The 23,532-nt window shown below is 37.5% G+C and overlaps 2 protein-coding genes and 2 long non-coding RNA genes across 5 annotated transcripts; 1 reads left to right on the forward strand and 3 right to left on the reverse strand.

Moving 5' to 3' along the window:
* Window positions 1–870: 870 nt before the first annotated feature.
* Window positions 871–1,817, reverse strand: LOC140007943 (uncharacterized). Its single transcript, XR_011815377.1, has 2 exons — window positions 1,689–1,817; window positions 871–1,334 (listed from the first exon to the last, which is right to left on the reverse strand). It is a non-coding gene; the product is annotated as an uncharacterized lncRNA (long non-coding RNA).
* Window positions 1,818–7,661: 5,844 nt separating this feature from the next.
* LOC140008231 (uncharacterized) lies at window positions 7,662–9,987 on the forward strand. 2 transcript variants are annotated; one of them, XR_011815628.1, is made up of 2 exons: window positions 7,662–8,119; window positions 8,234–9,987. It is a non-coding gene; the product is annotated as an uncharacterized lncRNA (long non-coding RNA). The 2 variants fall into 2 exon arrangements; XR_011815629.1 differs by having other exon boundaries at window positions 8,252–9,987.
* A 1,722-nt stretch (window positions 9,988–11,709) lies between these two features.
* On the reverse strand, window positions 11,710–14,852 carry LOC113692157 (transcription factor DIVARICATA-like). Its single transcript, XM_027210523.2, has 2 exons — window positions 13,097–14,852; window positions 11,710–12,759 (listed from the first exon to the last, which is right to left on the reverse strand). The coding sequence occupies exons 1-2, from the start codon at window positions 13,519–13,521 to the stop codon at window positions 12,282–12,284; spliced, it is 903 nt and encodes a 300-aa protein (XP_027066324.1). The 5' UTR covers window positions 13,522–14,852; the 3' UTR covers window positions 11,710–12,281.
* Window positions 14,853–19,833: 4,981 nt separating this feature from the next.
* LOC113694231 (laccase-4-like) lies at window positions 19,834–22,695 on the reverse strand. Its single transcript, XM_027213116.2, has 5 exons — window positions 22,521–22,695; window positions 21,972–22,123; window positions 21,627–21,871; window positions 20,322–21,380; window positions 19,834–20,194 (listed from the first exon to the last, which is right to left on the reverse strand). Exons 1-5 carry the CDS (start codon window positions 22,617–22,619, stop codon window positions 20,064–20,066), a joined length of 1,686 nt encoding a protein of 561 aa, XP_027068917.2. The 5' UTR covers window positions 22,620–22,695; the 3' UTR covers window positions 19,834–20,063.
* Between the last annotated feature and the right edge of the window lie 837 nt (window positions 22,696–23,532).

The raw sequence follows: 23,532 nt of genomic DNA on the forward strand, positions 1-23,532 counted from the left end.
ATGTGTCAAAATTGGTGATTCAGATGGGTCATAACCACCAGATAATAGTAGGTATAATTAGATCATTCAATTTATTTCCATTTAAATAAATAGGTATAAATGAATCCCCATTTATTTAGATGGATATCTGTATATTTAATTATCCATTTATGAGTCACTTAAAATTCTATTTTTTTTTATTTTTTTGCATGTTGTTTGACAAGAAATAATGGTATTTTGTTGTTATTACATTAGTAATAAATTAAAATTTATTTGTTTAACATTCACTAAAAATTGTATTTAAATATATAGTTATTTTTAAATGAGTAGAAATAGATGAATCGAGTCAATCCACTACCCATCAATTAAATGAGTTTAATTGAATATCTATTTAAATCTATTTCAAATTAATGGACGTGCTTGAATATATCAATATAATTAGGTTGTGATTGACACATCTATAGGGGTGGGCACGAGTCGGGTATCCTGCCCGAACGGCAAATGACTGACCCGATCCTAAGATATCGGATCACTATCTTTTTGACCATAATCCGCTCCGATTGTTCTTGGGTACCCGATCTTTGGATACCCGAAAAATAGGGGTGGGCCATAGGATACCCGTCCCTATGACCCGTCCCTATTTAAAGAATGCAAAATTTTATATGGATTCCTTTTCTCTAACATCTGTTGAGAATTTGATTTCTTCTCCTTGAAAAGAATTCCACTTCAATTTTCCAGAAAGCCAACTCAAGCAAATATGGGCATGCTAGTTTAATGAACTACAGGGATTATTCTCAGGTCTTTCAAGTAGATTTTCCATCACAATTAGGAGAACTGGTGCCCTTGCAACCAGAATCAAAAACCACTTCGTAATAACATTGACAGAAAAAGTAGTACCAATAAGCCTATATTGTATTTGGTTCAATTCCTTTGTTACCAGAGTAGTGTACATATAAGAAAGCAGAACTAAACTGAAAAAGCCTAGCTTCAAGATTCGCAAGTGAAATAATCATGTTTGAGTGGTGAAAGAAGGTGGAGGATCCAATAAGTTGATAATGACAAAGCGTCCTGCTGTGTGAATACATACAGAATCACAACAAAATACCTATTCATTATTCACAGTGTTCATGATCTAACATCCTAATACAAACCCAGCCAATCCTCAGTGGTACGTGCTAGTACTTCTGTCACCAGAGGCATCCCATTGAGCAATATTTAGACTGTCAAGCTTCAAAAGTGTCTGATCCAATCTTGAAGAAGTGGCAAAAGTGCACTTATAGGTGGAACCCAGGAACCTTACATGTCTTATATCCTTCCTTCCTTACAGTGGAAGAGATGAATACACTAATAACCACCTGTAACATTTAAAAAATTGCAGTAATCACAGAATGACGAATGAGCAACTCCGTGGGTGAATTTAATAGGGAAAAGTCTTTATTTTTCTGATACTTGCAATGGAGGATATAAAATTCAAAGATCTCTAGTTTCAAGTTTCTATTCATGAAACTACACAGGGATGCCCTTAAGACTTTTATCAAACATATCGCCGGAATGTCACTAGCCAAACAGATCCGGCTGTAGTTTCCCAAAAGACAGATCACCTCTAGGCTCTAAGCCTTTCTAAACCATAGAATCTAAACATAGGCAGCTTAGATCACATTTTAACTCAATCAGAACATGTCAATTCAGGCAAAAATCAGGGGACATACCTTAGCCCAAGATCCTTTAATAATCCTATGGAAGAAAGTTGTCGCAGAGTGTCGGCTGAAGGTTGAAGAGATGGAGAAGGAGAAGGAGAAGGAGAAAGTCAACTGAGGCACGAGGCTGAGGGAGCGTCTGTCGGCTGAACTATTTAGGTTAAAGTTAATAATAACTTAAAATATTATATAATTGCTCCTATATTTTTAATATTTATATATTATACCTCCGAATCTGGTACTTGCGGGTTTTTGTTTTTACGATCCGTATCTGTATCCGAATATTTAGGGTACCCGATCCTATCTGATCCGCTGATAGAAATCGGATTGAATATCCTATTTTTTGGTTCGGGTCGAGTCGATTTTTTGGGTTTTCGGATTTTTTTTGCCCCCCTACACATCTAATATTTGGCACACTTTGGCCGCTCTGATATCTGGCGCCAAATTATGGGCAAAACAAATATTTACTTTCAGTACATATTAGATAAGGCGGCTACTAGTAGTATTTTGATTTTAGTGACATTTTGTTTTCGTGAGATTGAGATTAGGGCAAAAGAGGCGGACGGCTCCATCTCATCAGATTGTTGTTGTATTTTCTTCCATCTAATTATCATTTTTGGCAAGGATACAGGTTCAACCGAATCTGAAAACTATCCCGATCAACTAACCGTCTAGCTTCAGCTGCCGGAGACGTGCATCTGATCAGCAACTTTCGTCCTGCATCTTTATCCAATGCATACGTGGTTGCGTCTGTACTAACAAACCTTCTGCCCGTTTCAGAGTATCTAATCAAAACGACACAAAATAAATTATTTAATCAATTGGCATATAGCGTACTTATTGCTCGCCAAGTTAGAAAGCACATTCTGATAAATTTCTGTTCAAATTATTCTTTAAGCAAAACGACGCAAACATGCATAGTTTCATGGTTGCCAACAGCCTCTTTTAAGTCTTGGGAAGGTGTTCAGCTGTTGTCATTTAATTGTCGCTGCCACCTTTGAGTGGCTTCCTTCGATGGAATTTTCCGTCGATTCCCCCTCCTTTTAGACTAAATTAGAATAGGTTTTACAATTGTTATTGTTGCGATAAAAAAAAAAATAGTTTCATGGTTGGCCAAAAGCAATAGAAACAGAAGCATTCAACTGATTTCATGTCTCAGGAGCTGTATCTGCAACTCTAAGGGTTAGCTTGAATTGCTATTTTCATTAGTTTTTGTTAAAAAAAATGTGTTATAGAGATTTGATACATATGAGAGATAAAAAGATAATTAAAAATTATATTCACGAAAAAAATAATTGTTTTTGGGGTAAAAAATCACAATCCAAACAATTGCAGACGCATCGTTAGGTGAGTTGGGCACGTGCACGAAAGGCGAAATGTGGTCCAGTGTAATTACAAGTGTGGAATTCGAACTTCTAATGTCATATGGACCTGCTACTTTTTTCTTTTCCGTGAAACGATCGCAAGTGTTATCAAATTTGGCCGGACGAAAATCCACCCAAAAGGATGAGATGAGTCAGTGGGTTGCCTGTTCAATCAAACGCTCACGTTCATTAATTTTTGTTTAGTGACCACTGACCAGAAAAAGAAGGCATTAAGTTCATTCACCTTTTAATGTTTTCATTGTTTGATACCAATCGAGACTTAACATCAACTGGGCAACACACGTACAAGGAGTTTGTAGGACTGTTATAAAGATTACTGAATTTTATGGGGTGAAATATTAGTAAAAGTTTGGGGAAAAATTGAAAATAAGATAAATACAGCAAACTGTCATTATGCCATGATTAGAACACGACCACGACCACAACCACAACCACGGCGTCGGCGTCCAGTAGGATTGGAATTGACAATCATTGAAGCCGCAAAATCCGCATTGAACACGTACAGATGTACCGGACCAAAATTGATGAATCCTGAAGGGAGTGGTATCATGTATGTGAGCAGTCAGTCACACATGATTGATAACGGTCCCTACTCTTCACCCATTCCAGTTGCATGCACCAAAGATCGGAGTCAGATTCAACACAGGTCTGCACTTTTACTGTTCTGGCTTTGCATGCCCTAATTCCACGCTGTTTTTTTTTTTTTTTTGGAATATTGAGGTCTGTACTTGTGTATTTTTTTTTCCAAAATCTAAGGAGAGGAGCGGATGAGGAATGGTGGGAGGTAACCGTTGGCCTGTACTGTTTCCAATTTAAGGAGGACTAAAATGCCAGCCAGAAGTAACAGTCTACTACTACAAGGCCATTGTTTCATTGGGGCAAAGCAGCCTGGCTTTTCTCATAGTTTTGCTACTTTGCAATGGCTATGATTGTGAAAAGAAAACAAAAATGAAAATGCAGGGCTGGGGCCTTCAGATTCAATAAAAACAAATCCAACTCGCCAATCGGACAACTTCCGAATCCGGATAACCCAAAAAGTAAACAGTCATCAAGATCCCGTCCTGTTCTAGTTGGCTGCAGACATCGGCAGTTGTCAATGTCACCCCACTCTAAAATGAGCATGGGGGCACCGATTGTTTGGATAAGGCGTCTTTCTCCTGTGCTTTATTCAATTTCTGTGGCTGCAGAAACCGACTCGGTCAATCCAGCTGGCTGCTGTTAGGAGGTCAAACAATTAAAGGGTTGCGGGCAAAATTTGAGCAAGCATGAGAATGAGCAGGGCTGAGTATGATTTTGATACAAATATTGATTGAAGGGGGCATGATCAAATTTTACTAAGAAACTAATTGAAAAGTTATTTTTTTCTATTGGATTTTGAGAATGTTGGAGAGTGGGCGGCCCCCCGGTTAACGGCATTTCTTGATTTGCCGCTCACTGATTAAGGTCATGCTTGGATTGCTTGTTTTCGTCGGAAAATATTGTCGTTTTTCGTGATCACATTTCCCTATCACCTTTTTCCCTCACATATATCAAATCGCTACAGTAAGGCCTTGTTTGGATTGCGGTTTTCCGTCGAAAAATTGTGTTGTTTTCCGTGATCACATTTCCCTATTACCTTTTTCCCTCACATACATCAAATCGCTACAGTAATTTTTTCATGAAAAATGACGGAAAATGCAATCCAAACGGCCTCTAATTTTTCCATGAAAAATGACGGAAAATGCAATCCAAACACAACCTAAAATTTTCTATCTAAATAAAAGAAATCTTCTTTGATGCATCTCAAGGCTATATAGGTAGGCATAAATATTATAAACACACGTACCAAAGCATGACTCTGGTTACCTCCAGAAAAAGACCTTTAATTTGTCCTCCGTTTCAAGCGATAGTAGTGTTTCTTTCTTTATTATTTGAAAAGTTCTTTTACCTCACATACAATGTATCAGGAGTTGCAGACAAAAACGACTAACAGCATAAATTCATCTCTAGTTCTTGACTCCTTTTCCGCCATACTGTATCATTAATTGTCAAGACACTATTCAGTTTATATCATTCTAAAAGTGGAATCAAGGTCCTATGCATAAATGATAAATGTTGTCGTGGTCATAACGGTTATTATTTTTTTTTTTTTGTGGGTTTGTCGGGTCGAATGGGTCGTGCTTTTGTCTTTTCGACCCAACAAAGCAGACAAAGTTTACCAACTTATCAACCTCATTAACTTAATAATGAACTTAATTATGATGCGTGATTTATGACTAAACTGCTTGTTTGACTTGAAATATCATTCTTAATTATTGCTGACACTCGTTCCAAAAACTCGACCACACTTTCACCTTTCGCTTTCTTTCTTTAGGTGAATTTTACTCTTTTTTTTTTTTTTTTTTCTGGTTGATTTTTGTGATGATGCTGGGGAGAGTGGACGGAGGACAAGGGCACTCAGAAATCCGCCAGGATGCTTTGGGCAAGAGAGTTCCCAAGTTAAATTTTGACACAAAAATGGGCCAGCCCTGGTCCAATATTTTGAGCCCATATAACTTGAGCTCTTCAGCAGTACAATCCCTTCAAATCTTCGCCCTTCTCTTGAGGGAAAGTTTAGAACAGATGCGTAAAATCACTTTTCAAAATTTGGATGCATGTCAACTTATACCGATATAAACTACATATGATATGAGATGATAAGCGGTCGTGGCTTCAGCAGATTGCTCGTAAACAAAAGAACGTGCATACTGTATTACTTGACGAGTAAATCTCATACTGACACTGACAGTATATACACTATCACCGCTTGATTCATGATATGTATGTAAAAGTTGAATTTAAAATTCAAATTTTATATAATTATCATTTATCCAATAGCGACGGTTTGCAATAATACGCCTCTGGTTTAGAGGTGAGTTTTTCTTCCTCTAGCCATCCTTAGTTTTTTTTTTTTTTTTTTTTTAAGGGAAAGCCATCATTAGTTCGGTTCGATTCTTTTCAAGTTAAGAGTAAGAATACCCTGTTTAAATGTGGCCGATTAACCCTATTTAATAGTGTAACTCTGTTTCATCTTCTGGTCAATGTCCTATTTTATAGCTTGCTTGGTAATTCTACTGGTCTCAGTCTATATTGATTATACAACACTAAACAATTAGTGATTACGGCAGGTATTGTTTAGTTTGGTGCAGCTGTTGTATTTCTCTGAAATTTTGATTTTTTTAACAACATTTTTCTTTGTTTAATGTTTATAAATTAAGTTATTTTTGTACATTGAATCGGCATGGAGGAATAACGCATATGATCAAAATCCCAATCATACTTGTTTGTGATCCAAAATAACAGTCAAAAATTGTCTTCTTACTGCCTAACCTTCAAAAACAGCCACTTCTTTTTTTTTTTTTTTTTTTTTGTTTATGCTATTACTAAATACTAATTGAGAGTGGCTTAAGGTCAAAAGTGACATTACAGTGAAGCAGAATACCTTCATTCTTTACGAAGCTAATAAATAATCGTTTGAACTCCCAATCTTGCAGTATTATAGCATATACTTTGAAAGGACTTCCTCGTTGGCGCACTTAAAAAATACGTTTAATCTATTTCGTGAATATACACAATTATAATAATTAGTATTCTCTTTGTATTTAAACATATTTTTTTTCAAATTAACTAAACTTTTTTTTCTAAAAAATTGATACTGAAATCCTTCTTACCTGCTCAAAACATCTCCCACTTCGAAGTCTTCTTCGTACCTTTTCCTTAGAATGTGTCAAAATTGTGTCTGTCTGTCCTCGTGCATCTGTGGGCCGAGAAAGAGGCATAATGGAGAAGTCCAAAAAGTGCTCTTTCCCTTGTCTGTAATCCTTATTTGCAATGATGCATGCGATACGTCGTACGTTAGAAGCTCTGCTGATGTATTGTTTTCATGGGATACCATCATTTCGAAGCAAGGTATCAGAATCTTGTTAAAAGAAAAAGAAAGAAGAAAGAAAGAAGGAAATGAGGTAAGGGAATTTGGATCACAGAAATATTTGGGCTGTGAGGCTCAGGATTTGGTCGTAATATGCTTCGCAGTGCGTATATCAATTTATTTAGAATAAAGTGCCAAAGTGCTTTTCCAAAGCAACAAGTTGCTGAAACTGCATCTTTAGTTTAGAGAGGAAAGAGCGGGCAGTTGTGTCCTTTGCTGAAAAGGTTTGTAGGAGCGGTCACATTGTTTGTTGATGCAAGCAGGGCTCAATTCTTCGGCTAGTTTCCTTGGCTTTGGCTAGTGCCTGGAATTGTCAAGTGCAAGTTGCTTTAGGCGGGCACTAGATTTTTGTTTTTTTTGCGACATTACCATCAGAAACAGCGGACTTTAATAGCGAAAAAACCATGCATGCAAACCAATAATTGCTGTAGTAAAGCACAAATCATGAAGCTTTTTGGCGATTGAAAGTTCTTGGAAACCGACTCTCAATTCATAAACTGCATAGCTCAACGTTGTGCAAGGCATGGTAGTGGTGGTTGGCTGGAAGCTAAAAATAAAAGAACATGGGTAGGCTAGGGACTCAAAGGACATCGAACACGTTTCGTTTACTGCCAGATTATCACAAAACGCTTCCTCTTTCCTTCTGATTATTCAGAATAGTATTATTTAGGGTTCGTTTGGTTCCCCATAGAATTGGGGTTTAGAATTGGAATTGGGGTCCCAATTCCAATTCTTCAGTTTGGACACCGGCAATGCCAGAGAATTAGAATTCAATTTGAATTCTACGAGCCATCAATTCCACAAATTCAATTCTTTGGTAAGACCTAAGAATTACAATTCCAATTCCATAATTTCACCTCCTATTCGGGTTAGTACGCGGATCGTAATGGGTAAAAAATTAAAATCGGGTCAACTATGTGAGCAGCCCTCTCTCGCGATCTAATTAGTCACTTTTCCTCAACCGCAAGTGCTTCTTCTGTGCGTCATCCCCTTCACCGCCACCCTAACATTTTGTCTCTTCCACCACCGTCTCCGGCATCGCTCTGCCACGCATCTACCCATCACTTCAGCAATCGCAAGACTGCTCCAAACTGGGTTCTTCAGTCCGGAAGGTAACAACTAAAAGCTCTCCTTTGCCTTCGATTTTTAACTTTGCAGCATTGAATATTGAATTCTGAATTTCTTTGACTCTAACGGCTATGCCCCTTTCGTGCTCTGATGGCCAGTGATTTGATGTCTCTCAGATCGTACCAGTGAATCGGCCCTCTCACCTTACTTCAGTACTTACTACCTGCTTTGGTAATTTGGATGGGGTGGAAGTCCCTGGGATGGCATTTTTGTTTTTGATGGCCTTGCATGATTTCAATGGCTCGAGTCTTGCCTTGATGTTTGCCTCTGCCATTCATAAAGTTTAGTTTATTAGTGCATGGTTTCGGTGGTAAGTTTGCCCTTCGCTAGGTTTTTCATAACTTACTTGGATGCACAGAGTGTAAGAGGAGGAGTAGATTAGTATTTTATCTTACTTGGAAGAAAAAGAAGAAGGAAATTGGTCCAGAAACTGATCAAATCACTTTTATGCTGCCTGCAACAAAAGTATTTTCTAACATTTAGACTAGACTGTTTTATGATTTCATTCTGTAAGGGAGGCCTACCTCATCGAAAATTTTGTTGAAAACTTCTTATGTTACATGGTCACATATATAAACTTAAAAACTTACATCGAACCAAATGCTTTGGGTCCAAAATGGAAGATAGGAAGAAGGTGTGGAAAATACAAAAAATCAGATTCAGTTTACCATGTACTTTTAGGAATTGGCATTAGGTTACTGAAATTTTGTCATTACTCCCTCAACCATTTAAACATTAAAGGAAAGAAATTGGAACCGGAGGCTCCACAATGTTGTCAAATTTGGTGCCCAATTTGACAAAGCCGGTACATCTACATGTTGGTAAACAGAGGAAGGATCATGGATGGTTTGGACTCAGAATTCTATATTGATACTCGTCCAAGCATGAGTGATGCTGAGGACGCATAGATTACTGTTATCGTTTATTGTACATGTTAGATAATGTAGTGAATTTGGAGAACCTTGGCTTCCAGTCAATAGATAAGTCCTGTGTATGTACGTTGTCGCAGTTATTCAACTAGAGTTTGATATATAGATGTATGCTAAAATAGTTTTACCAGCAATTACCAAGGTCTTTTATATTTTAACTGGTGCTTGAGACTTCTTTGAAGTTGTTAATTCACATATGCATGAAGGTCATTAAGTAAAAATTTGATTTTTGCCTGCAGCTTGGATGTTTGGCATGCTTTGAGCACTTAAATCCACTTTCTACTGACTTATCCTTTGTCTTCTGCATTTTGAGTGATTTAGTAATCTCTCTTTCTGTCAATGTTCACTTGAGCTCTTTGATATATATGGTCTCTTTTTGGGGGAAAATGAACGACATCATACTACTGCTTGAATGGATATGGAATTCAAAATACAGGGGTCATTACTGACTTCCAGTTTGATTGGTGACAGAAATTGGAACCGGAGGCTCCACAATGTAGTCTTGTTTCTAGAAAGAAAGCTTTGTCGGGACTTTTCTGTTTCTTTCTTTTGTTGCAGTGTGCTGGATAGATTTCTAAAATTGAATTGGATAGATTTCAATTGTTGAAGGGATTTGACTTACTTATGAATGACAGGACAAAGTATGACACTTTTTCTGGTCTCGGAGATGACTTAAAAAAGGATTGGCTATTGATGCACATTGGTAATTGATTTTTTTTTTGGGTAATCTCCAGTTGAAGTTGTTTTTGTAGAAGAAGTTGAGCTGATTGCTGGAAGCCCAAGTAGAGCAAGTAAAAGTTGTTACTACTCCATCGTGTATCCATGACTTTTTAAATTCTGATGAGTTCTTTTGTCATTTTCTTGTCATTTATTTTTAAGAAAATGAAGAACATATGGAACAAATAGGAAAAGTTCTTGATTGATTTTCGCCATCCTGCTTAGTTGAATTCATAAACTCTGCTAAGAATGTCTGAGATCTTTATTTGTGAGTCAGTCCTGTGCCTTTGGAAGAATAAACCTACTTGTGTGAGACGTAGCTTGCTGTTGAGATGCTGAAATTTGTTTGCATTATCCATGGTATTCACCAATATCTGATGTTCTTCATATCTAGGTACTTAAGGTATTGACTTATGGACCAGCATTCTAAGTGCTGGATGTGTCATACCATGGAGCTTGCTGTAGGGTCTTTAGTTGGGGAGCAGAGCTGTATGCTTTGGGGTCTTCCTTTTTTGTTGCTTCTGGAAAGTAATTGAGATTGTTTCCTTTGTCTGTCAAGTAAACTGAATTTATTTGTTGAGAATGTTAATTAAATTGTTTTACAAACGTACTATTTGAGTTAATTAGTGACTAATTCAATGTCCAATATTCTACCATGTTTTAAGAAATATGCTAGTGTCATTGGGGATTTACTTTTAAGGGGGTGAGGTCCAATTTTGGTTGGATGCCAATATCTATACCATCTGGAAATGTTCACCAAAGAAATTGATATGAGAGTGGGAAAAAATAAATTATTAAAGGCACAAATTGGTTCTTTCTTTTAAATCTTTAGTAAAAATTAGCTAAATGTAAGAAAAAAAGAAATTATTATATAAAAAAGAAAAAAAAAGAAAAATTTTATGTAAGCAAATGTTTCATGAAAACAATTCTAATTCCTAATGAATTCTTCTCTCATACAAACAAAGAATTTGGAATTTCAAATAAATTCCGTATCAATTCTATACATTTCCCAAACGAAAGAATTGAAATGATTTGGAATTTCAATTCATAGAATTCCAATTCTATAGAATTTCAATTCTAATTCAATTCTAATTCTGTAGAACCAAACGTAGCCTTAATCACTTTCTGATGAATTCATAGCTCCAAATTCACTCCCCGAAAGGGGAGTTTCTGGGCCAAATGCACATCAGGACGTCTTGGTAACATAATACTTGCTAACTTTTGCAAAGCAAGAATCTTTAGTTAGCATTTAGATTATCTTTTGAGTGAGAATTTATATATATATATTAATACCATGTAAAAAAAAAAAAAAAGGGAATCATTGCCATGGACGGTGGTGTTGCTATAGAATTGGATTCATGGCCAGAATTATCGTAAACATTTGCCAAAATATATATATAAATATATATAGGGGTATAAAAAGTTGTGTATTGTTCACAGTACACTCATGTGGATTTGCAGTTTCTTATTTTAACAATTGACTTGAGTTGAATCTTCTGCTTGGCTCTTAATCTTTTTTTGCTTTCTTTTTTGAAAAAGAGAGAATCATCGCCAGCAAGACAACACTAAAAATGAGATGAGGATGGAAAGCATTAGATGTTTGTCTTTGTCGGGTCGGTGACCGGGGAAAATGGTCAGATCAGAAGTGTTTCTCAGACTTGATTCTATTCTTATAAGTATGGGCATGGATGCTTAAGTCCGCTCTTGCCTCGTCATAACAACAGCAGGAGAAGCAGTTGGGTTCTCTTCATGGATGGATGGATAGGCACTGAGGCCAGAGATTTGATTAGCGTTCCCCGTTCCCAACCCAACCAGGCCCTTGTACTGTTTCCTAAATAATTGTATGCATTTTATTGATTTCTTCCTGTTTAGACGACAAACGTGGAGTTTGACGCGCAAATGGACCTTTCACTTTCACACATAAGTGGTAAGATAAGACCAAGACCGGCTAGATTTAGTTCATTTTATTGGGGTGCTGATGAATTGTTTGTGGATAACAAATGTTGTTCCACAGACAACTACCAGAAGTTGGCAGAGAAAATCTAGTTTGAGTTCCGAATGTCATCCTAGATTGAAAAATCATATGGTCAAGTTTTAATTGAAGTACTCCAATTCCAACAGCTTCTAAAGCCTTGAATCATGTGGTGGAAGGTTCATCAACTAGATGACATTCGGTCAGGTCAACGTTGTTTGGAATTGGAACGTGTACACCTGCTAATTAAAAAAGCGCAGCACAGCAACGCCCTTTTTTTCCATGCCGCAGTCTTAGCTATGTATGCGAACGTCCGGAGAGGGAGGACGAAGCCAGAAAGTAGGGAGGAACTTCCCTTCAAGCTACGACCCTTTTAAATGACCTAATTAAAAACCCAGTGTGGCCTCTGATTATCTCTGTCTGCTACACAAACTACCGTCCATGCACGCTATTTACATCCTTTTTGACAAACAAAACCTTGTAAAATAGGCTTCCATTCTGCATCGACTCAATGATGTATTGCGGCACTTAGCTTTGGAAAAATGAATTGTCATCTCCAAACTGGAATCCATGCAAAGCAATGCCATGGGTGTTACGATCACTAGGCCTTTGTCCATATGAAATTATCTGATGAGGTGTTGATGTTGTGCTGCTGTTTGAAAGGTGGAATGCCATGGTTGCTCCTTGATTTGGTGGGTTATAGTCGTAAAATGCTTTGGAGATACCATTCATATCGGAATTGGCTGATGGCTGAAGAACTGGGGACGATTCATCTGTCGATGGAGGTCCGTCATCATCAGGGGAGGGAGACTTCTTTTCAGCAAGATTTACGGTTGTGATATCATGAATGCTTGATCTCCTTTTATCTTTTCCCCCAGAAAGCTGCCTGATAAAGTACTTCTGGGCATGACTGGCGACCTGAGTCGGGGTCCTAGTGGTCACGAAGTTGCGAGATATATTTCGCCAGTCACCTTTACCATATTTCTTGAGACCCAAAAGAAATTGCCTGACGGTTCAAAATCAATAGATTAATTCGTGTATTACTATTAGCCAGGAGGAGGGGAAGAAAGAATATCTAAAATCAACAACTTGAGGTTTTGAAAACAATCTTAAACAAAATTTCGGCACGAAGAGACGGACTGGCGGTCATGGTTTTCCAAATCTTGTAGCTAGTTGACTCCTATACTTCGACGAGTTATGTTTGATGATCCGGTTTCAAAATCAAATCCATTTCAATTAAGCGCTACAAAGAAGCTATAAGCCATAGAATCTGGGCATGTTTAAGCTGCAGTTTGAAAATAAAGACTGGGAGACGAGGCTATATGGCGTTGGAGCTAAATCACCTGTGTTCTTCCTCTGTCCAGGGCACACCTTTCTTTCTTTCATGATCAGAAGAGCGATTGGATGAGTTTCGCTTTCCCCCTGGGCCGTAGAATTGCTTCAGGCCGTCATAGTCGTGATCGTTTACCCACTCTAACGTGAAAGAGTCACCTGTGTACCCAGGAATGGGTATTAAACCAGCCTCAATGTCACCAACATCGTCAACCAATTCTCTGTATTGTTTGATCACGTCACTCACGGTCTTACCCGGGATCATAGTGGCCACATTGAACCATCTATCCGGGGTATCCTTGTCAAATAAAGCCAGCGCATTCTCAAACCTCTTGTTCTCTTCTGGTGTCCATTTTGCTCCTTTGCTTTCCTCAAACAACCAACTGGAGTTCCCGAGATAGGGCGAGGGAGAGAGAATTTCCATCCCTCGGTTCATCAGAGCTAAAAAAAAAAAAGAAAAAGATTTTGGCGACAAAAAGGCTGGAAGAGAGAATCGATGGAAAATTTAGCCGAGGAAAGAATTCCTCGGGAGAACCCAGAGAGGAAATGCGGAGGAAGTAGTGGTTTCTGGTTCTAGGGCCAGATGAGCATTTAATCAACAGGCATTATGTGAAAAGAATCTGAATACCTTTTGGACACGGTTATACGAGGTGAGGGAATCTTGAAAAGGGCACTCAATTCTCCAAAGCCCAAGGAGAATTCAATATGCTTTGGAAAAAGTAGGTGTTAGTAGTAAATTGTCAATGGCAAACATCAGGGCACTTTATGAGATCCTAAAGGCAAGAAAGATAGGGCACCCCTCCATAAAACCCCATTTTCAACGTTAGTCCTAAGACTTCCAACACTTGAGAACAGAAAGGGAGAGCGTTTAAGCTCCAAGAACAGAATCAGAGAATAGGCAAAAGAGTAAGCTATCCAAAGAAACCAAAAAGTCGAAAAAACATCCTATGAGTTCATTCATAGAGCTGCAATTTGGATGCTTAGATAAGAAAGGCATAATGGAGGAAAAGAGATGCTAGTTCTATACCTATACTTGAAAAGAAGCAAGGAGATCCCAATTCCCAAAAGACTTGGAGCAGTAAAAAGTGAAAAAGGGTTTCTTCTCCCTTTATATTTTTCTTTCTGGGTAGAAGGTTTCCTTCTCCCTCGAGTTGTATGTCGTAGAAGGACAGGAACCAAGAAAAACTAGCACTCTGCTAGCTAGCTACGAAAGTTCCACAAGGTGCTCAAGGGATGGGAAGTGAAAGCAAAAGCAATTGGGAGGGAAGGGCGAGGGAGCGCAGAGATCCAGCAGCTTGTAATTGTACTTTTTTTTTTTTGACGAAATTCTGCGACCAAAAGTAGTGATCCACAGCTGACAAGTGATACCAGATCACCTATGCTAGTATTAAGGAAATCAGGCGGTGGGAGACGCAGGGAGATGGAGGTCGTCGAGGTGTGATTGGCTGAATTGGTTGGGACTGCTGCCCAACCCAAAAAGAATGCAAAATTGTTCTCATCAACTAAAATCTCAATTTAGAAAAGGTAAGAGAAAGAGAGAGAAGGTGAAGAGGAGCAAAGAAGCAAGCTGGCTAATCAAAAGCCCGAAGAGACAATTCTGTCATTTGCTGAAATGGATGCAGCATAATAGCGAATTTCATTGTGATTGAAAGGCTGAAAAAAAATAGAAGAAAAAATATACTTACTTAATGAGAAAGTTGGAAGTGGCTTGGGAATGGCGGTGGTGTAATTGTAGGTATTCTTATCCCCTTTTTTGTACGGTTGAAGCTCCTGATCTGCCCTATGTTTAGCTTATTCATCTCTTCCTGTGTAGCCATAAGATTAAAAACGATTCAAGGAAAGCTTTGTGAAAATGATCGAGTAAGTGCTGGGCGGTTTCCTTCCAATTTCTTACTACAAAATTGGGGCGTTGCTATTGCCAGAGCACTTCCTGTAATGTCACAGAAAATTTGCTGCTTGGGACGGAATTACCCGCGAGGTCAAAGTTCTATCGAGTGTGTTTGGATCGTAAGTTATTCGCCCAAATATATTTGCTTACATCACTATTATAATAATTAATATATTTTTTTATCTTTTCTATTATTTTTTTATCTCACATACATCACATCACAAAAAGTGTTACAGTAAAAATATCTCAAAAAACTTATAATCCAAACACACTATTGGGTCTCACTCGTACCTTTCATTTCATCGGATTAAACTAGGGATGGTAGCAGGGACGTACACTTATGGCTGATGGTTGGAATAAAGTGCAAAATGCAAGAAAAAATAACGTTAGATCTTTCATATATCAAACGAACGTTACTAAAAAGTCTATTAAAAAAAACAAATACAACACTCAAAAGGAGAGCTATACATGAAATGAGATGAAATATGACTTATCTCAAAGGGAAAAAAATAAAAGAAATGAAATAGGAATGTTAGCTTCTCCCGGGTTTTTTTTTTTTTTTGGAATTACGATGGATCTGTCTCCAAATTATTTGGAGACAGAGGATGATGGGCTCTCCAAATTACGTAAATTCGATATTAGCGTTAGTCAAGAGGATTGGGTATGCATAAATAAGTACGATCGCAAACTCGCCCAAACTTCTAAATGTGCAACGCCCGAAGACAATAAGAATATAGCACAATCAACAAAACAGTCACTATGGTGGGATCCAATGTACTTGCTGCGCGTACCAAATAAAGCTTAGATGATAAAGTAGGAGTAATATATAGATATACTAATTCAACCACGAGATTAGCTCAGTGGCCACCAAGGAAGTAGGGTTCAAATTCCATCTGTAATGAAAAAAATTTAACAATGGTCCGAAAAGCATCTCTTTGGTTTAGTAAAGTCTGTGTGTACCTGCTAAATCCTAATACAAATTTTTCTAGACTCCCTCTCTCCTGTAATTTATGATAGAATAGATTATACAATTGTTATCGTTTTCGAAAAAAATATATATATAAATACACTAATTCAATACTCTAGAATGCAGTGAAACTGTAGCTTTGTATTATTATTGTTCTGCAGTAGTCTCTATGGTCTGCTCATCTGCCATCTTAAATTTTCTAATGACTGATACGTATTTGAAAATGAAATCATGTTACTTTCAATCCAGTTGTTGAAACTTGTTACGCTACTAACCGGTACCACAATTAAAGGAAATTGACAAAACAATAATAATAATAATAACTTAAGCCTTTGTGTTTACTTTTACCAACGCTACTTATTTTTTCAACAATCGAAATTACTGAAACAAATATAACAAAGTTAAATAAACACTCGAAGGTAATTGAAATTCTGATGCAAAATACAATCTAAGGTAAAATCTACTGACTAATGCCATCCAGTCAATTGGGATTTGACCGTCCCTGCACGGTTCATGGTCCAGATTGGACCTCAAAAAAATGTGCGGCTCAGATAACAAGTGGTAACTCGATTTCCGCGCCAAATGTGGGGCCCACCACTATCTGTTGTGAAAATACAACCTGTGGAAAAAAAATTACACGATGAACAAAAGAAGTTACGCGCTGTTGATGAAGAGGAAATTTGTCAGGGACGGTCCCTGCCCCAAGTCCAGTCAATTGATACGAATACTACTCCTGACCTCTAAGCTGGAGCAACTTCTGCAAAAAATCTGAAACATTGACCCAGTGGCGTTGTTTGGGACTGAAAGTGAGGAGCAGCAGCATACTACTATAGTAAGTATAAGAGCTCGGCCAGAATTTCCAAAAACGGAAAGATTCCTACTACTACCGCGTTTCCAAAAAAAAGGCATGTGGTTAGGTGATGAGGTCATGCGGGCCCCCGCTTGGTTCGTACAGCTTGGCGTTTTCATTAATTAATTTATTGCTCACCTCCCACGGCTTCTACCACGCTTATGGCCTACCTACTAAGGAGTGGTTGCCTAGTCTTTAGGGCATTTACAGAGTGTAACCACGTAGTATTTCACTCTTTTTTATTATATTTTTAATTATAATGAATTACATTTTACACATTATAATAGTATGGATTCACAATCAAATTAAATATTTATTTTAATAATGCACAATTCGTATCTTGTAAATAAATAAATAATTTTTTAAAAATAATTTCATTATTTTTTAAAAAATAAATTATTATCTTTCATTAAATTTTTTTACTTTTTGGATTTTTTATTTTCTAAAAAATAATATTATTAATTTCTGAGTTTAAACAATATATCTTTATCTATCTCTCAAAAAATAATATATTGTTATTTTCTAAAAAATAATTATGTAATTATTAAACAACAATGTAATACCTCAAATGTGAGAATATCATAATAATTCATACTTAATTAATAATTCTTTATGTAATTAATTGAACTCCATAACATAATATTACATAATTTCAAAAAATAAAATACAAATAATAACATAATGAATACTAGTTTTCATTGTTATTGCCTCCGAAGTCCGAACCGTTCCCAAATATGCTCGACCTAGTCCGATCGAAGTTGATTTGGGTAATTTGGAAAATTTTGGTGGTTTTTGTGCAGAAGATGAATTTTATATATTTAGAGTATTCAACATATTTCTAAAACTACTAAAATGTTCATCCATAATCACAAAAATATTAAAATTTTAGAAAATTGTGCAAAGAGGTTGAGGAAAATGAGGGAGAGAGTAAGAGAAATAATATAATAAGATAGTAAAATATGAAAAAAAGGAGTGTCTTGTGTGTTTATATAAAAGGAACCAAAAAATGACCATTGAAAAAAAAATTGAATGTTAACTTGCTCTATGAAAATTTAGCTGTTGTTTATATTTAACAAATTTATCCGTTGCAAAAAAATAACTCACTATTTCCTCTTTTTTAATAGCATTTACACCCATCATTTTAATGATGCGTGTAATGCTCGTTCCACAGCAACAATGGATAGCCGTGTAATAAGTCTGTGTTATACTTCCTATAACATGCTACTGGAGTTGCTCTCATAGGAAATGTGAGATGTCACTATACTATTACGTACCGTCACAAAGGTTGAAGAACTTGATGGTATCAATTTCAACTCTCCAATCGAAATCCAACTTTTGATTAGCTTCTCCTTTTTTCGGTTTTTTTTGTGCGGGTGAAAAATGTTCCAAATGCGTGAACGATTTAGAACGGGTCATAATCGAATAATTAGTATAATTGGATCAATTCAATTAAATGGATATAAATGGGCACCCATTTATGCTATTTTAATAAATGGATATGGATATACCCAATTACCTATTTATTCACTTAAAATTCTACTTATTTTTTTATTTTTTAAATATTGTTTGACAAGAAATAATGATATTTTATTGTTATTAGATTGATAAGAAATTCAAATTTATTTGCTTAATACTCAATAAAAATTGAGTTTAAATGTATAGTTATTTGTAAGTAGGTATAAATGGGCGAGTCGAATAAACCCACCACTCATCAATTAAGCCAAAAATATTCGGGAAAGACTTGTACGTTAATATTAAAATGCAGTGAAGTGGTAAATTTAAACTTAGGAAGGTTCAAACCTCTTAATAAAAGTTGCATTTTTCTTGTAAAAAAAAAAAGGTGCTAAATTTAAACTAAGGAAATGCTTAAATGTGAACAATGATAAATACTATGTACGCATGCATTGGAAAAGGTATTCAATATATATTTACATGATGAATATGGGGGGCCGGCTCTCGCACTTCGCAAACATTTTGATGGAATTTGATGCCAAGAGGATTTGCAAGAGAGTGAATTCTACAATGCGTTCTTTCCGCAAATATCCCGTGTTCTCTGTAATTATATTCCGTTCTCTCTCGTGGTCAACTTAGCAAATAGACGCAATTTGTGCCGGAAATCTGCTTGGGCTCTTATGATACACTGAATTAAACCACACCTAAACCCAGACAAGTGTTTTGGACTCCGGACCCCATACATCAAACCACCCTGGGCCAAGGCCTGGAGGCCCTGGACCCAGAACTCCATCTCAAGTCACACAGAAAAAGAAGAGCGTTTTTTTTTTTTTTTTTTTTTTGTTGGCAGAAAGCGAAAAACCGTGGGTTTTCAAGTGAAAGCGTGACTGAAATAAATAGTATATATACCCTTCCAACAAACAAGCGAGGGTTAATTTTACTTTGCATGCTTTAACTACACTCGAATTTTAGTTTAGTTTTCAAACTTTTTTAAAACATGACGATTTAGTTCTTAAAGTATGCGATTTCTCATACTTTATTTCTTAAAATATAAAATCTATTCCACTTTGATTCCTAATGTATAATATTTATTTCACTCTAGTTCTTCAAGTACGTATAAAACTTATCTTACTTAGGTATAAAATTGTCTTTCATCAATAATTTTACTTTAGTGAAATAAAGTTTATATTTTAAGAACTAGAGCGCTGTATATCAAAATTTAGAGATTAGAGTAGAAATCCCAATATATTTGAGGGATACGAAGCCAAATTAATCCAACAAAACAAACAAAAGAAAAAACCTTAAAAGACTTGCGTCTCTAGTTTGATTCTCAATCCCTCTCATTTCTCCTTTCCTTTATATGGTCGGCAGTTCCCATTAGAGAAGGGAGAGAGATATAACCCCATTCAATCAATGTTATGAATCAAGACACGAATATATTTTGCCCCTTTCAATCATTAATATGAATCAAGACAATAATAAATTGGTTGTTGATTGGCTTCTTCTTTTTTTTTTTTTATTATTATTATTAGTAGTATTTCCGGTTAAAGAATAGTTAATGCACCGTGGGAATAATCATTGCTGTGAAAAATAAAATAAAATCATTGCTATGATTTGTATGGATTAAATTTAAAAAGCACTTGGATACAATCCCTTTAGCATAATTACCAAAATCTCTTGAGCAAAAAATTCCTCTACTCAAAAGACATGTACACCCAGGGGATCTCGAAAGAAAATCTGGAATTAATTAACTCATCTTGCGCCGCCTCTTGTGTTCTTCTTATTCATGTTCTGACTTGGTCTTCGCGATGTACTGATATCTCAGCATTTAGGAAGATCACTGGGAGGTGGTAGAAGAGACTCGTTAGTTCCCTTGCCATTGTCAACCAGGAATGCCATTTTCAGCCCCCATGTCGTGTGCACCTCTAGGTGGCAATGCATAAACCAGACGCCTGAGAATACAACACAATTAAACCAATATTTCAATACAAAATAAAACGATGATGTAAATTAAAAAAAAATATATATATATATCTAGAAGACTAATAAATAAATACATAGATGGTGGTTCAACATTACCTGGATTGTCTGCTCGGAATCGAATAGCCACCCATCCACCAGTTGGTACTCCGATGGTGTTCCTCTCGACGGGGTCAACGAGATTAAATTTCTTGGGATCTGTCTTGGGATCGAAATTCCCTAGACCCCTGCCAACAGCAAAAAAGTTGAAGCCGTGGAGATGGATTGGATGGTTCTCAGGGGCAACGATTCCAGTGTCCTGCAAAACCACCTGGACCGTGGCATTGTAAGGCAGTCTGTAAACCTTTGTTCCATTCTTAGTCTGTAGGTTTGCTGGAGGCGTTCCCGTATAATTGAAGGGACTGGGCGGATTCCCTGGAAAGTCGGTGGTAAAGACTCCATTTATATTGAAAAAATGCGCCTGGAGGAGCGCTACGGTTGGCATCACGAAGGTGACGTTGTTTACGCTGGCCACCACCCGGCTACCGTTGGCGGCTTTGCAAGTAGGACACGGGTTAATCCCCAAACTCACCACGAAGAAAAGGGAGTGATCCACGGTCTGCGGAACCTGGGCAGGGTATTTTTCGGAATTAAGGCTTCGGAGGGAATTAGTGAATTTGTTAGCGACCGGGGTAGCATTCAGTGCTGGTGCGGTGGTAAAGGTGGTAGGGGAACTGGAAAGTGTTCCTGAATAATGTAAGGTGGCTGTGGCTGAGGTGTTGTCGACGGCGATGGTAGAGTCCATGAAGGTAGAGGCAGAAACCATGTATTTGCCGGCGGACTGGTCAGCTGTTACGATGACGTTGGTAGTTTGGCCAGGGGCGACTAGGATGGTGTCGGTTTTGAAGGGTTTTACGTAGGTGGCATCGACTTCTACCACTGTCAATGTGTGTCCTGCGATCTTGAAGAAGAGTTCCTCATTGAGTGCAGCATTGATAACTCGGAGCAAGTAGCTCTTCCCTGGTTCCACGCTCAACGTGAACCCACCTTGGTCTGATGAACAGTTTGCGACAGCTCCAGGATGACCGTTGATGGTATGAGCGTCAGAGACATTGGGAGCCATCCCTGATTTTAGTGCCTCGTTGATCACTGCTTCGGTGTCTGATTTCCACCATTCACCTGCAGTAGTTTCGAAGTTTAACTGGTGAGTTCCACCATCCCTGATTTTAGTGCAACCGGACTGCATGCTTAGAATTCAGTGTGCATTACATATACTGAATATAACGTAGGGTACCGTATTAGAGGAGGGTTTTTAGAGTTCTTCTCCTCAGACTGAGGATAGTCAGGGGTGAAGTAAAAACAAAAAAACGAAAAACGAAAAAACGAAAAGAAAAAAAATGGTGATAACTGACATAGCTCTCTCACCTAATACGACAACGTTTTCGTGATGGGGCTTGGGAAATGGATACAACACACCACGCTTAGGCAAAATGACCACAGCACCGTGTACGGTGGCCCTCAGCCATAAGATATGAGCGTGCCAAAGTAGGGTACCCCTTTGGCCTGTGATTGTGAAGTTGTATACGTAGCTTTGCCCTGGCTGGATTGGGCATTGTGTAATGTATGCAGGTCCATCTGCCCATCCTGTCCGAAGCTGCCTGACACCGTGCCTGCCATGTTTTTCCAACAAATATACGACATCCCAAAACATTTACCACTATAATATATACATTACTGATCCAACTAAAACAAGATTCTTGATTTAATTACCAGTGGATTGATACGTTATACTTGACATGGTTGACGACCCTGACGAGAACAGTGTCATCTTCCCGGGCATATAAAGTTGGTCCTGGGAACTTTCCATTCACGGTGACAATGGGCTTACTTGAACACAAGCGGGTGAAGTTCTTCAGCACCACCTGCTCACAGAAGTAATCCCAACCAAATTACAGCAAAGGCCTACGCTGGAGAGACTACTAAATACCCAATTTTCACCACCGTACGCTCTCACTACCAAATACTATCGTTTTTCTGAAAATTCGTTACCAGAAGGGGGAAAAAAAAGGGTCATCATTCCCTCCACCCCGGCGGGATTTATTTCAAAAATTCAAATACAAGTTCGATAACTAATGCTGAAGTACATTTCCCAATTTGATTTCTTCAGTCTAAAATTCATGTCTATAATATGCATTTAAAGAAAAAAAAAACTACATTTTTGCATGGGCATGCAGCAATAAGTATGATCTACATCAAATTGAAGTACTGGTTTAGTGTGTGTGTGTGTGTGGGCATTTTAAAAGAAAAATGTTGTCTTACATCGAATTTGTAGTGGCGAACTCTGCAGTGGACAAGTGCAGGAAATAAGAAAAGTGCCAGGATCAAAATTTGAACCCAGGAGGAGGAGTAGCCACCCATCTACGTCTTCTTTGCTGTCTTGTCTCTGTGTAACTTCAGTGGTTTTTAGCGTCGTTGCGGTTGCGCTCGGGCTGTCAGCCATGACTGGCTAACCAACCTTATATAGGTGATTAAGGGCATTGCCTCATTGCCTGCTGCCCAGTCCTCTATCTTCAGTAGGTGAATGGATGGATCATTCGTGGATCCTTGAAATACAAGCTTTTCTTCAGAAAACTAACGTTTGCCTATCGTTTCTTGCATATTACATAAAGTATTTTTATCTACTGCACCAATTCCATTTCATAAATTAATCGTACTGCCATCCTTTCACCCACCCTTATTCATCTAATGACTTGGACATATGAACCATTCAACTCAATTGCTTTAGCTTGCTCTAAATCTTGTGGATATATTTGTTCCCCTCTCTTTTTATTTTATTTTTTTTGCTTTTCGTGGTTGTTATTTCATGCAAATCACAAATTAAACACACACCATTCTTTTCTTTTCTTTTTTTAACATATAAACTCTTCTACCCTACGATTAGTTCTACTTTGACGAAGCATCCTGAAATTCACTTTTCAAAAGATTTCTATTTTTCTTTTGGGCTCTGGTTTTGTTTTTTTTTTTTGGGGGGGGGGGGGTTGGGGGAGCTAAAACGTCCCTAGTAAACCAGTCACTAATTTTGATTTTTGACTAGTTTAATATGTTTCTTCAAATTGCATTAAGCTAGGGTGACCAGCAAAACAATCCAGAAATCAGCTGGTGATCTGGTCCGAGGGACCATCTCAATTGGTTGGTGAAACATTGCCAAAGTCTAAAAGTGCTTGCTTACGCATTCATGGTAATAGAGATTCAAATGTTAGTCCGCAAATAGTCCCCTTTCATTTCTAGAATCCAATTCGTCACTTCATTCAGGTTGGTTTTAGTCCCCTGT

The sequence above is a fragment of the Coffea arabica genome, chromosome 6c (assembly GCF_036785885.1).
Source record: "Coffea arabica cultivar ET-39 chromosome 6c, Coffea Arabica ET-39 HiFi, whole genome shotgun sequence".
In the NCBI taxonomy this organism is placed as follows: Eukaryota; Viridiplantae; Streptophyta; class Magnoliopsida; order Gentianales; family Rubiaceae; genus Coffea; species Coffea arabica.